Source organism: Solanum pennellii, chromosome 12, assembly GCF_001406875.1.
Source record: "Solanum pennellii chromosome 12, SPENNV200".
Lineage (NCBI taxonomy): Eukaryota > Viridiplantae > Streptophyta > Magnoliopsida > Solanales > Solanaceae > Solanum > Solanum pennellii.
Genome location: NC_028648.1, coordinates 33,432,947 through 33,446,881, shown reverse-complemented (window position 1 = coordinate 33,446,881; position 13,935 = coordinate 33,432,947). Strand labels below are relative to the sequence as shown.

The following is a 13,935-nucleotide window of genomic DNA, read 5'->3' as shown; positions in this document are numbered from 1 at the left end:
CTTTGAGTCTTTCAAAACAATCAAAATAATATTCAAACTCATGCTATTAAAATTTTATACCTTCTTCCATTTAAGAAGTTTTGTATAGCATGTCATATTCAACCAATAGTAGTATATGTCTTCGGTTCCTGATAATTGTTAGTGACTGAACACTATTTTATTCTAAATCATAAAATATTTTAGAAAATACATACCTGATTTTATGCATATAATACTTTGATCTTCATAACGAGATCAACCAAAATATGAGCTAAAGAAAAACAAGATTTCACTCTCAATTAGATAGAGACTCGTGCTGATAACGTGTTATAAAATCAAGCTCATAAGAATATAATCATAAAGAGAAGAAGACGAGAGAAGTAGATAGAAGAAGGGGAATTTTCTTCATATTCAAGTCTATACAATGGTGAATGATATCTCTATTTATAGTGTTGAGATATCATAGTCAAAGGTCACCTTGGAATTATACATAGTTATCATCAAGGTTCATATCACCTTGGAATCTTATCACATTGGAAACACTAATACATGAATCCAATTAATTGTTGGATAACTCTAATGGATCATCCACATAACACAATAGATTTATAACACAAAGATCCTATATATTTTTTCCTTATTTTTTTTAAATATAAATTTCACTATATTTTAATTTATTATTATTATTATTAAAAATATTTCAATTATTACTCTGTCAGACACTTGTACAGACCCGTGAAAGCTTCTGTGGAATGACCTTTAGACTCCCCAGAATTCCTCATCTTCCACGAGAACCTTCACAGATCGTATGGTCTGTGGAAAACTTTCGTGAAAGGCCTCCATCAATTTAGGTCAAGGTTGTTTGAGTATTTTTCTATAATTGTAATTCCTACACTATATCGTTTTGACTTATTCTAAGTGGAATTAAGGGTTTAACAGCCCAAAACTCCTCATTCATTCATAACCTCCCCTAATTAGATTTCTTCTTTATCGAGTCTCCTTTCAAGCAAGAACTAGGGGGGGTTCAAGCTTCAATTCTCCATTCGAAGAATCAAACCAAAGTTTCCACTCGATGTATGTCTTAGTAAATGATGGAACATTCCTAATCATTATGTCTTTAGAAACTCTAATCAATGTGTGCTGATGCATCTCTTGTGGTTCCACAATTTATCATTTGGAAAACTAGATTTTGGATGTCCGTGGCTTTATTATGAAATGCAAATTGAAATTGAACTCCATGCTTTATACGTAGCAAACAGAATTGGCTTTCAAGCTTTACATATCAATATTGATGCAAAACAAGTATTAGATAGTAACACGCATCAATTATATGCTAATCTCATCACTAATTGTAGGCACTTCCACTAATTAATCCAACCATCCAACACGCGTATACATGGAGCAAAAAGTTGTGGCAGATGCACTTGCTAAATTAAACGAGGATGTCGTCTTACAACTATGCTAGGCTCTCTACAAATACCGCCATATGTATGATAAATAACACTCATCTGCAAATTCTTCTGCAACACCTTGCTCTTTGTATGTCGTCCCTTTTGTTATAAATGTAATACAATATCCTTAACATAAAAACAAATAAAAATCATAGTTAGTGTAAAATGTTAATTTCATGTGTGATCGCTGTTCATTATATTTGTAAAGTTATAAAACAAAATATTTTATTATCATCGATAGTAAAGTCACAAAGTTATTGTTTTCTTTTTATCATTTAATTCTGTGTTTTCTTCCTACATTAGTCTCTTTTGCCATTTGCATTTCTACATAAAGAAAGAAATCTGCAAATCAACAAGGCAATATTCTTCATTTGTTCAACGTTTATAGTTTTGCCAGAAAAAGATAGCCACACCATCAATTATGATTTTGACTTACCTTCGAAACAGCAATCCAATGATTAAGAGTATTGAGAGCTTTCCCAGATTCATGTGTCATACGTGCCACGGCTACTCCTTCAGCTAAGTTACCAACTCGCCCACTGACTAATAATGCTGCTGCGGCATTCAGTATCTAAATTTTCATTTACACATGAAAGGCATGACATGATCAGTAAGAGTTTGAATTCTGTACATTGTTATGAATTTACAATAACAAGTAATCTCTCATAGCAAGTCCGATATGGTAACTTAAAACACTTGTAGTAGTGGAGACATAGACTTTATTTTCTAGGATAAAGCAAGACTTTGCACAAAAATATTTACCAATCCAAACAATCGATGAACAGTACATGAGCTGAATTTTTCTCCACTGTCTACTAGCTGATGATTGATGATGACCTTACGTGTTACAAGTCTTAACTAATATTGCTACGTCTAAGATATCGTGTGAGGTACAGGTATAACATATGACAGGAAAAGGTAATCTATGTAGTGTCGCAAATAACCACTAAAGAAAACACTTAGCATGACATGATCAAAGAGGAATACAATGACTTACTAATGCATCTGCAATTGGCCCCCTTTCACCCGAAAGCACACGCCTTAGTACTTCAGCGTTATACTCCGGCCCTCCCCCTTTAAGGTTCCTTAAAGTGCAGCGAGGTATACCAAAATCGACTGCATTAATAATACAATACACAAATGTTAGTTATAGAATCTGATGCTGAGAAAGCTAATGATTCTTATTTTCTTCTTTTGGAGTCAAAATGCAACAACAACTGAGATGTGCCTCAGAATGTTACCTCATTTTCTTTTGTATTGCAATCGGTAGTAATTAACTGCACAATCAATCAAAATAAAGTGCGCAGTTGCTAAACCAGATAAAGTGATAATCAAGTGAACTTTTACTATTGATGAAGCATCATCTCTACTTCGACTAATTTTAGTGTGGGCCAATGTTATGCTGTACATTATTTTTCTATACTCGTGGCCTGGTAGCCAAAATTACCATGTTGTTAAACCATAAATTTTCGCTGTGGAACTTCAATAGCAGGTTTACCAGGACAGCAGATATATCAAAGTCAGTATACTATCCATCCCAATATACAAAAACAGATTAGAGACCAGATCACTTGCAATGAAACATTATTTTGCACTAGAATTTGCTAAAAAAGGCACCAATCATTATGCTTGAACAGGGGCAGAGCTAGAGCTGCGCATACGGTTTCAGCAGAACCCAATATAGTTTTTGCTTGAACTATAAATAGAAAAAGGATTCTTACGTGGGTCGAAAGAGAATTTCTCTATCTTTTGAGGTGTAACATCAAGGACAACTCCAGGTCCTGCATGTGCGTTCCCATAGCATGAGTGATAAAGCCAAGTAGAATCTTATATACATAATAATACAAACAGAACTTACCAAGAGGACTCATTTCATCTAAACCTTCAGAATGAACAACTAATGCTCTCATCATGCCATAACTTTGTAGTGCTTTGGCCATCTTGCTGACCTACACACGACATGATGATCAGTTTAAACACACGCACACAGAGTCGTATTTTGTTAACGGAAAGCTTACTATATCTTGTTTGTACACTCCAACAACAGCAAAAGGTACCCAAGCAGGGTTGAGCAAAGGCCCTAGGATGTTAAATATAGTCTTCACTCGAAGCTTCCTCCTCACAGGTGTCACTATCCTCATTGCTGGATGGTAGTACGGGGACATCATGAAACCTATCCCAACTTCTTCCACACATTTCTTTACCCCCTATTCCATAGAAAATCTCTCAATTTTTACCTTGTTGGTGAAGGTTCGATTCCTGATTGCGTAAATACTCTTTAGTTGATTACATAAAGTCCCTTTCACTCACCTCAGGATTTAATTCAATGGCGACTCCAAGGGCTTCCAAAACATCAGCACTTCCACAAGCAGAAGAACTGGATCTATTCCCTTGCTGCATATATAAGTTAGCTCATTAGAACTGAAAAACTCCCAATAAAATGTTATCAATCTAACCTTTGCAACTTTAGCACCACAAGCTGCAGCAAGAATAGCTGCTCCCGTAGAAATATTCACCGTATTGGCACCATCACCGCCCGTTCCAACAATGTCTACAGAGTCATTCAGGCCTTCAACCTTTCTGCAACATTTGATCATCGATCTTGCTAGACCTACAACCTACATTTATTATGCATGAAAAAGTGAGAGATTTACTCATTCTACATACAATTGATGACATATTAAACGCATATGTACTTCTCGAAAGGTTTCTCCTTTAGCCCTTAAGAGAACAAGAAAAGCACTAATGAGTGCTTCACTGCCATCTTTTAGCAAGAAATCTAGTGAGGCCTCTGCTTCTGCTTCATTCAAGTCCTCCTTTTTCAACAACCGCTCCATCAACTGCAAAAAGTTAAAAAAAGAAGAAACAACAACCCTGTACATCAGCTGAACTAAGTATATAATGAACCAAAGATACTTGGTCTAATAAGCAAATTGGTATTGATAGGATCTCTAGCAGAACAGATGGAGCTTTTGGAAATTATGAGTGGATGTTACAATGGGGACAGGTTACAGAAAGTGATAGAAAGTTTCATTTGTGTTGCTCAAGCAAGATTGATACCTGGAAACAAAATAGTCTATAACATCATACTTGCTCATGACCTAATCAAGGAGTATGGCAGAAAACAGGCTTACCCATGATGCATGATAAAGGTTGATCTCCAAAAAGCATATGATTCAGTCGAATGAATCTTCCTCAACTATGTAATGGAAGGTTTGGGATTACCAAACAGGTTTATCTCTTGGATTATGGAGTCTTTGCAATCAGTAAATTATACAATCATGAATCATGATCAATGGAGAAAGAACCAGTCCATTTGGTGCTGCAAAAGATCCGAGACAAGGAGATCCCATCTCTCATTATCGTTTTTCCGTTGCAATGGAATGCCTAAGTAGGAAGCTAAATGTTCTCAATCATGTGAGAGGGTTCAGCTATCATCCAAGATGTGCTAAACTTAATATTACTCATTTGAGCTTCGTAGATGATCTACTATTGTTCTCGAAAGGTGATTTTAACACAGTAGCAGCCTTATATAGTGCATTTTGTCAGTTCTCTACAGCATCGAGATCACAAGCAATCTTAGAGAAAAGTTCTATCTATTTTGGGGGAGTGACACAAGTAGTAAAATAGAATTGTGCAACACTTTGGAGTGGCAGCAGAAGAATTACCATTCAAAAACCTTGGTGTCCCTCTATCCACAGAAAAAATCTCTTTCATCCAGTGGCAACCATTAAAAGAGAAGATAGTAAGCAAAATCACCTCCTCAACAGCCTAAAACCTCTCTTATGCTGGGAGAACACAACTTATAACGTCAGTGATATTTGGAGTTCAATCTTATTGGTCTCAATTATCACAGATGCCAACTAAAGTACTTAATTTGATTGAAGCCTACTTTCGAAGCTTTGTATGGTCTGTTACTAATAAAATTACAAAGAGAACTCTCGTTTCGTAGGAGAAGGTGTGTGTACCTAGAGCTAGTGGTGGACTGAATCTCATAAAAATGGTCATCTGGAACAAAGTTGTTATCACCAAGACCTATTGGGATCTTACTCATAAAGATGATAAATTATGGATCAAATGGATCAATGAATACAATACAAAGGACAAATGATTGAAGATATTAGTATTCCCTCTCAGGCATGTCGGATCATCAGAAAGATTTAGAAGCTAGGGAGGTTGTAGCATAGGTGCAACTAACCATCTCTGTCGAAAGTATTATTAAGCAGATTTATTTTCATTATCCTAAGGTGACATGGAAATGCCTAATGTATAAAAATGTTGCTATATCTAAAGCTCAGTTTAATATGGGTTCAAGTACATGGAAAATTGCTTACTACTGATCGATTAGCAAAATGGAGGATTGACGTGCAACCAGATTGTGTTTTCTTCCGAAACTCCCGTGAATCTAGAGATCATGAATGTACCTTTTCTAGGCAGCTGTGGAGTAGAATCCTATTATGGTTGCAGACACCTATAATCCAAGACACAACATGGGAACAACACATGGAATGGGTGATAAAGAATGCAAACGGAAGAATGGTGACAGATCGGGCCTTTAAAATCCTATACACCCTGAATGTGTCTATGACATATGGTTAGAGCGGAACCAGCGAGTCTTTGAGAAGAAAGTCAGAGATTATGAAGTCATTTCCAGGAAGATAGCATATATGTTAGAAGGGAGGTTCAGATGGCTCAGATGAAGAGAAGGTATGAGAAGCGAGATTCAGATGGTTTGAGCCTGTGATGAGGAGAACACAGATGCCTTAGTGTGTAGGTGTGAGAGGTGGCCTATGGATGGATTCAGGAGAAGCAGAGGTAGACCGAATAAGTATTTGGGAGAGGTTATTAGACATGACATAGCGTAGTTTGAGCTTACAAAGGACATGACCTTACATAGGAAGGTTTGGAAGACACGAATAAGGGTAAAAGGTTAATTAGTAGGTAGGAGTGTATTGTCTTGTTGTCCTTTCTAGTAGTCATATAGTACTACTCTTGTAGCTTCTTGTTCTTCGATTCATGTTATTATCTATTGCTTCGTGTCGTTCGATTATTGATATATTATTGTAGTATTGTTCTACTACCATCTATTGTTTTTGTCATTATCTATTTTCTCTTGTATTTCCGATACGACTTTTTCTTAAATGTTTTTGCCTTGAGCGAAGGGCTATCGGAAACAACCTCTCTGCCTCATCTCAGAGGCGAGGTAAGCTATGTGTACTTTCTATCTTCCCAAGAGCCAACATCTCACTCAATAGAACTACACTGGATATGTTATTGTTTGTAATTAACGATAAAATGTATCCATATCAAGATGACTCTATGGTTATATTGATAAAGTTTGTGATCTTACAGTATATTAAGGTTTAGTTACTAATAACATCACTAAATCAGTCTCATTTTACTAATATAGTGGGTGTAACTCTTTTAGGCAAGGGCAGTCAGTCTACATATTGTTTACTGCACCAAAGTTGAAAAGCTAATTAGTATGTACTAAACAATTTTTTGTATCAAAAAGAAAAAACTTTGTTCTATAAGTATTACTTTTTGTGTTTCCCCCTATTGATATATGCTTAGTTAAATTGACTAATCATTTCAATGTAAGAAAAAGATATATAGTTTGGTAAATACTTAGATTAATAAGAAAGTACGTATGATTATGAAATGCTAACCTGTTGAGATGATAAAATGGGAAGGTGCAATGAAGACTGAGAATGAGGCAAATGCAAATCATTATCTAAACAATTCAATCTCCTTTTTTGAGTTTGGAAATGGGAAATTTTGCAGGAAAAAACAATGGGATTGAGGGTTACTCCAAACACAGACATTGTTATTGTTAGTAAAGGGGATGTAAGACTCGAGTATACTTTATTTATTTGGTGCAAGTAACCCATAAATGCATTTGGATACCACTACCAACTACCCAAAAATTATGAAATCAATTCAATGTACCTCTCACTTAATTGCTGACCTAATTAAAACCATCCAATTTTTTTTATTTTTTATTTTTTTATGTTACTAGTTATTTTATTTGTTTAAAACAATAGGAAAATTTTTTTTGGCTACATTATTTGGTCAGAATGATAAAATAATATATTTCTTACTATGTTATTCTACTTCTTTGTTTATTTGTTTCTACCCTTTTAACTTTAGTACCTTTTATTAAAAATGAAAAAAATTTAATTTTTTTTAAAAAAAAGAATATTATAGACTTTTTAAAATTTATGGTCATTTTAGCATTATCCAAAACTATATTCTTTTTTCTTCTTTTTTAAATTCTTTTCATTTTATTTGAAATTAACGTTTGGTTATAAAATTTTGATTAAAATTGAAGTTAGATTCTAAATTTGAAAGAATTTCCCGACATAATTTTTAATAAAATGCTGTCTTCTTTCCTTTTGCAAAGGTGTGTCTAATATAACTCTTACTTTAGATTTTTCAAACAAATAATAAAAATTATATCTATGATCAAAAGCTTTTTAAATTTAGAAAATCTATGTTTTTCTGATACTCTAATAATATAATTATCAAAAAGGTATACTTTTATCAGAACCAATTTTATGATTAAATACTCCTTTCAAACGTAATCTTAACAGAAGAAATTATAACTTCAATCCAAAGGTTATTACAAAACTTAAGTTTTCCAATCGTCCATATGGGCTAGCACCCATTCAGACTTTGAAAATTTACAGGTGAAATTGGATTTATTCATTTTTTGTGTGTACCAGAAAATAGTTGTTTCAGTCTACAAGTACGTGGGCGACGGACTTAGTCGAGACAACCTTTTTTTCTTAAAAGTTTACTTTTTATAATTTTTCAAGTTAAATTATAATTTAAAAATATTATCATAAATATAGACAATACATCATCACATAGTGTTAGTATTACTATTTGCTAATCAAGTTCACAAATAAAATTATATTTATAATATTTATTACGTTTGATTTCAAGTAAAAACATAAATAGCTAAACAAGAATAGTAACCTAATTGTTTTTTAATGATCATAATAAAACATAAAACTATGACAATATTTCATATGCTACGACATATGTAGTGATAACCTAGAAATTTTATAGAATTTTATTTTATATAGTACATTTGTATTTAAAATTATAATATTTCAAACTTTAAACAGATTTAGAGTTTAGACTCTTGATACTCTATTTTACTTTATTATTAATTAATTTTTATTTGGCCCACATACTGATCCTATCCATATTCTCAAGCCCCACAAATTGACAAATTTATTCATATTGGGCTAAAAAATTCTTTTCTTAAATGAGATACAAACATTGTAGTATAGCCCTATCAAAACAAGGATTAGGCCAGTCCAGCCTTACGAGACTAGCTATATTGACGGTAGAAAAAACATGGTCTATATATTTTCTTTCTGGAAAAATTTCTCAAATAGCTACAATATGAAACATAATAGGCCTTTCTTAATTATTTTTTGCCTATTTAGGCATCATAACTATAGTTTAAATAACTATCACGTTTCTGATTTGTATAATTCAACCTATTTATAATTAATTATAAAAAAAATATGTTTATTTATATGTAACTAATCAAACATTAATTGAGGAATGCCTTAATTAAAGGTTATTTAGATTAGTTAGTATATGTTACAAAACTAAGAATTGTCTTTTTGAGGACTATTAATTGTTTTCCTTTTCCTGTATAAAATAGAAACAATTAATTTATTTTTGTGGCTTGACCAATGAAAAACATAAACACAATAATCTATTCATTACGAGTTGTATACTTTCTTTTTACTACATCCAATATATATTTATTTTATATATTTCTTGGTTAATTCGTTTTTAATTTGTATTATTGTGTTATTGACTATGGATATCGATCAAGATGGTATTCTATATGGAGTAGTTGATTTGTTTGAAAATAATTTGTAGATGTATATAATTGGTATAGAATTCCACACTAAGATTGTTTGTGATTGATTTTTTGTCTGGACATATAATTGAGCGTTTTTCGATTAGTTGTATCATTTTATATATATTACTGTTTGTTTTGTATATTAAATTAATTTTATACAATTCGATATAAATTTTAATTAAACAAGTGTATAAAATTACAATTTTAAGTACTTGTATCAATTTGTATATATTACTATGTCATTTGTATATTAGATAGATCTCATACAAGACGTTATATATTTTGAGTCAAAAAAGTTAAAATACTACAGTAATTTTCCATTACTTCTAACCATTTGTTTTGTATATTAGGTAGACTTTATACAAGTTGTTATATATTTTAATTCAACAGGTGAATGTAATTGAATAATTTCCGATTAATTCGATTAGTTAATATATGTTACAATTTATTTTTGTATTTGATAAGTTTTATGCAAGCCGTCAGGTATTCTAAGTCAACAAGTTAAATATAATATAGTATTTTGAAGTATTTGTAGCAGTTTGTATAAATTACAATGTGATTTGTATATTAGATAGATTTCATCATACAACTCGTTATATACTTTAAGTTAGCTAGTGCATATAATTTAGTAATTTTCAACTGATTGCATTAGTTTTGATTTGAATATTAGATAGATTTTATACTAGTCTTGTATAATTTAAGTCATGAAATGAGTATAATTGAATAATTCTTTTATTACTTTTACTAGTTTTGTGTATGTTACAATTTGATTTATATAATAAATAATTATATAATTTAAATATATTTTATGGATTGACGGGGATATATGCATTGTCAACAGTGTCATGGTACAATACCATGTGTTATCATTGATATAAATTAGACCCTATAATAAAGAACAATAATTTAAAGATTTGTATATAAATAACATAACTTAATTATACAAATTGTTGTAGTTGTATATATCAATTGGACTTGTATAACTATAAACAATAACACAACTAGTTATGCATGCATATGCTTGATGTTAATTATAAAATATATACAATTATTTGAAATTATAATGCATTTATTGTGTCATATATAACTTAAATTAATCATATACAAAAAGGAAAAAAAAATAGAAACAGGATTATACCTCAAAATGTCTGCTGCTTGTTGGTTTTTGAGTCATTTTTGCTTGAAGATGCTTTATATACTTTTTTTTTACAGGAATCATCAACTCAGGAGTCATTAAACCCAATAATGGGGTTATTTATCAACTTACATCTAATATCCTTTTTTGTGTGTTTGAATCAAAAGTTTTAGATTTAGCAATAGAATATGTTAATACTTCAAATTTTTGAGTTAAATTCAATGAAAAAGATAAATTCTCAACCAAATTTGTTATATGCAATTGTATATCTCTAGTGATTCTATTTGATGAAGATTTTTCTTCCATAGTTCGACTGATTGTACCAAAGAATTCAAATTTAATTGTGGAACTATGAAAAAAATGGGGAAATCAAAAAAATTATATAAATACAAGAAAATCAAAAACTGTTGAAAGTTAAAAAAAATGAAATTACCTTATTTTGCCCAATTGAAAGAGTTAGCAGGGATTGATTATGTGTGGGTCAACTTAAACTTCGAGGCACAATTGAATGTGCTTTTTATATACACAATTTTCAACTATTATGGTTTTGATTTGAGGTATGCCTAACTACTAGACCCCCACAATGGAGGTTTGATGATCTTTGTTTGGATTCACTAAAGAATTTGCTGAAAAAAACGACTCCATATGATTGGAATTAAAGATCAAGCTCCATCATAACCCTTGTCGATCATTTGAATATGTAGAAAATAGCAGAAGAGCTGTATAATCGGTAAACCTTCTATTATCTCAAGATCGTTAACTAAGATCGGAAGATTCAACTAAGAAAGTGGAAGCTAGAAAGGAAAACTTGTTTATGGAAGAATACTCCTTTATCAGTTTGTTCTTGGGTTACTTGGGTCTTACAAATGTCTAATGTCACCCCTATTTATACTTGTATAGGGATATTTCTAGAAATTATTCTAGATACTTCTGTAAGAAAAATCTAGATACTTTCATCTTCTAACTATTTAAAAAGAATCTAGATATTTCTATAATTTCCTATAAATATCTACTTCTCTAGAATATCTACACTGTTCCTAGATTCATCAAGTACTTAAGGTACTACTCCACATAAATCTAGAAAGTTCTACTAAATATCTAGGATTATTTGTACCTCCAAAAAATTATCTTTACTTTTTCACACTCCCCCTTAAAGTGATTTTTTGGAAACTACCCCATTCTTGTAGTGGAAGAGCTCAAACGAAACTTTGAGCAGCGTCTTGGTGAAGATTTCAACAATTTCTTCTGGACTCCTCTTCCTTCTTCAAATGATAAATATTTTTCACTGTCACTTAATCCACATAGATTATCTCCTTGTTGAGTTCTCAAACTCCCCCTTTCTCTCAACTTCACAACAATTATATTATCGAGAGAAACACTATCAATTTCCTGTGAAGTCTCAACACCAACATAGGATCAATGTCATATTCTCTTATTATCTCCTTGATATATTTTTTGGCAGCTTCAGAGCTTTCAAAGAGCATATCGTTTGACTCCTAGACTTCTTTCTCTATTTGATCTCTACTTCCTCCATCTGCTTTCAGAATTGCTCCAAGCCATTAATTGGCCTTGATATTGCAGATGATTGACCAAATACTTCCGCTTCTAATACAAGTTCCTCAATGCTTTCTTTGTAAAGGTCGTCATTAACACATGTAGTTTTAGATACTACCTGTTCAAAATCTATTTCCTTGATTTCTTCAATAGTAGCTACCATATCACCACTAGGAGCATCCTCAAAAATTTCTTGCTTCATGCCGACAACATCAGATTCCTGCTGCTCCACGTGATTGACTATATTATATTATATATCCTTGACCCAGTCTCCTTTAAGATTGATGAGAATCATGGCATCTATTTCTCGAGCCTCAGCTACTAAACACTGTTCCCACTCTTTTTCTTCTTCAGCAACTTTTTGAGCCATGTTTCTCCTTGGCTCGGAAATATTTTTTATATGTCCTACTTCACCACATCGATAACATATGGAAGGCTTCTTACTATAATAGTTAGAAGATTCCTCCTTCTTTCAAGGCGAACTTGAACGACCTGAGGATTGATAGTTCGACGTATCTCTTGATTTTCCTTTGAAGTCTCTCTTGTCGGCTACAAGAGCATATCCTTCTCCCTCTTTGACAAACACACTAGCCAACTGCTTGGCTAGTAATTCTTGTGACGACAACAAATTTTCAAACTCCTCCGAGGATGGTTGTTGAGCCTATCCTTGAATTGGCGTCACATATGAAATATATTCAGGTTTTAACCCATGAATGACTATTCTTCTCATTCATGCTTCCGCAATAGCCTCTTCCGGATTTAACAAAGATATTTCAGAACATAAGTTCTTAATCTTCAAAAAATACTCGGAGATAGTAAGATTACCTTGAATGAGGTTAGCCAATTCATTCTCCAATATCTGCAGTTGAGCTTCATTCTTCTTGTTGAATAAGCGATCGAGGGTCCTCCATATTTCATGAGCTGATTTACACTTTATAATGTGGTCAAATAATCTAGGGGAGAATGTCCTCTTCAGAATGAACTCCGCCTTCGCATTAACCTGTTTCCACTTCTTGTATATGCTACCATTTTTTTGGTCCGTCAGCAGGAGGACTTGTGTTACTCACATTAACGTCCCACAAATCCTCACCCACAAAGTATGACTCCATACATTTCCTCCATACCTTATAATTGGATTGGTTCAACAACTTCATCCCCAATCTGTTAGCACGGCGGCTAAAATCCATATAATCAAACTAGTTGAATCTACCTCTAACCCGATATTGAAATAACACCCAAAAACCAATGTATGGTTATGTCTCTAACACCATGTAGAGAATAGCATAAGAACAATATAATCGGTAAACCTTTTACTAGACCAAGATCGTTAACTAAGATCGAAATATTCAACTAAGAAAGAGGAAACTAGAAAGGAAAACTTGTTTATGGAAGAATATTCTTTTATTAGTTTGTTCTTGGGTTACCTGGGTTGCTTATAAATGTCTAATGTCACTCCTATTTATACTGTGTAGGGATGCTTCTAGAAATTATTCTAGATACTTCTATTAGAAAAATCTAAATACCTTTATCTTCTAACTATCTAAAAAGAATCTAGATATTTCTATAATTTCCTATAAATATATACTTCTCTAAAACATCTACAATGTTCTTAGATACATCAAGTACTTAAGGTACTGCTCCACATAACTCTAGAAAGTTCTACTAAATATCTAGAATTATTTGTACCTCCAAAAAGTTATCTATAATTTTTCACAGAATATACTTATGATACTTCCAAAATGGCACTCTCTTAGCCACATACTATTAAGAAAACGTGATTTACGAGTTTTTTCAACTGAATGAGAAAAGTTCGTCGTTGCCTAGAAGCAAGCCGAAGGTATTGACTCAAGCTTTTAATGTTTCAATTGGCAGTAACTGAATGATTCATTGAGCAACTGATCCACTTTTCATATACTCTAAAGACA

The 13,935-nt window shown here is 32.4% G+C and overlaps 1 protein-coding gene across 2 annotated transcripts; it reads right to left on the bottom strand.

Moving 5' to 3' along the window:
- Window positions 1-1,201: 1,201 nt before the first annotated feature.
- LOC107005192 (anthranilate phosphoribosyltransferase, chloroplastic-like) lies at window positions 1,202-7,324 on the bottom strand. Of its 2 annotated transcripts, XM_015203717.2 has the most exons (10): window positions 7,100-7,323; window positions 4,127-4,270; window positions 3,887-4,048; window positions 3,741-3,824; window positions 3,449-3,637; window positions 3,289-3,379; window positions 3,152-3,211; window positions 2,428-2,546; window positions 1,867-2,001; window positions 1,202-1,556 (listed from the first exon to the last, which is right to left on the bottom strand). In XM_015203717.2, the coding sequence occupies exons 1-10, from the start codon at window positions 7,319-7,321 to the stop codon at window positions 1,536-1,538; spliced, it is 1,227 nt and encodes a 408-aa protein (XP_015059203.1). In that variant the 5' UTR covers window positions 7,322-7,323; the 3' UTR covers window positions 1,202-1,535. The 2 variants fall into 2 exon arrangements, with proteins under 2 accessions (XP_015059203.1, XP_015059204.1); XM_015203718.2 differs by lacking the exon at window positions 3,449-3,637 and having other exon boundaries at window positions 7,100-7,324.
- Between the last annotated feature and the right edge of the window lie 6,611 nt (window positions 7,325-13,935).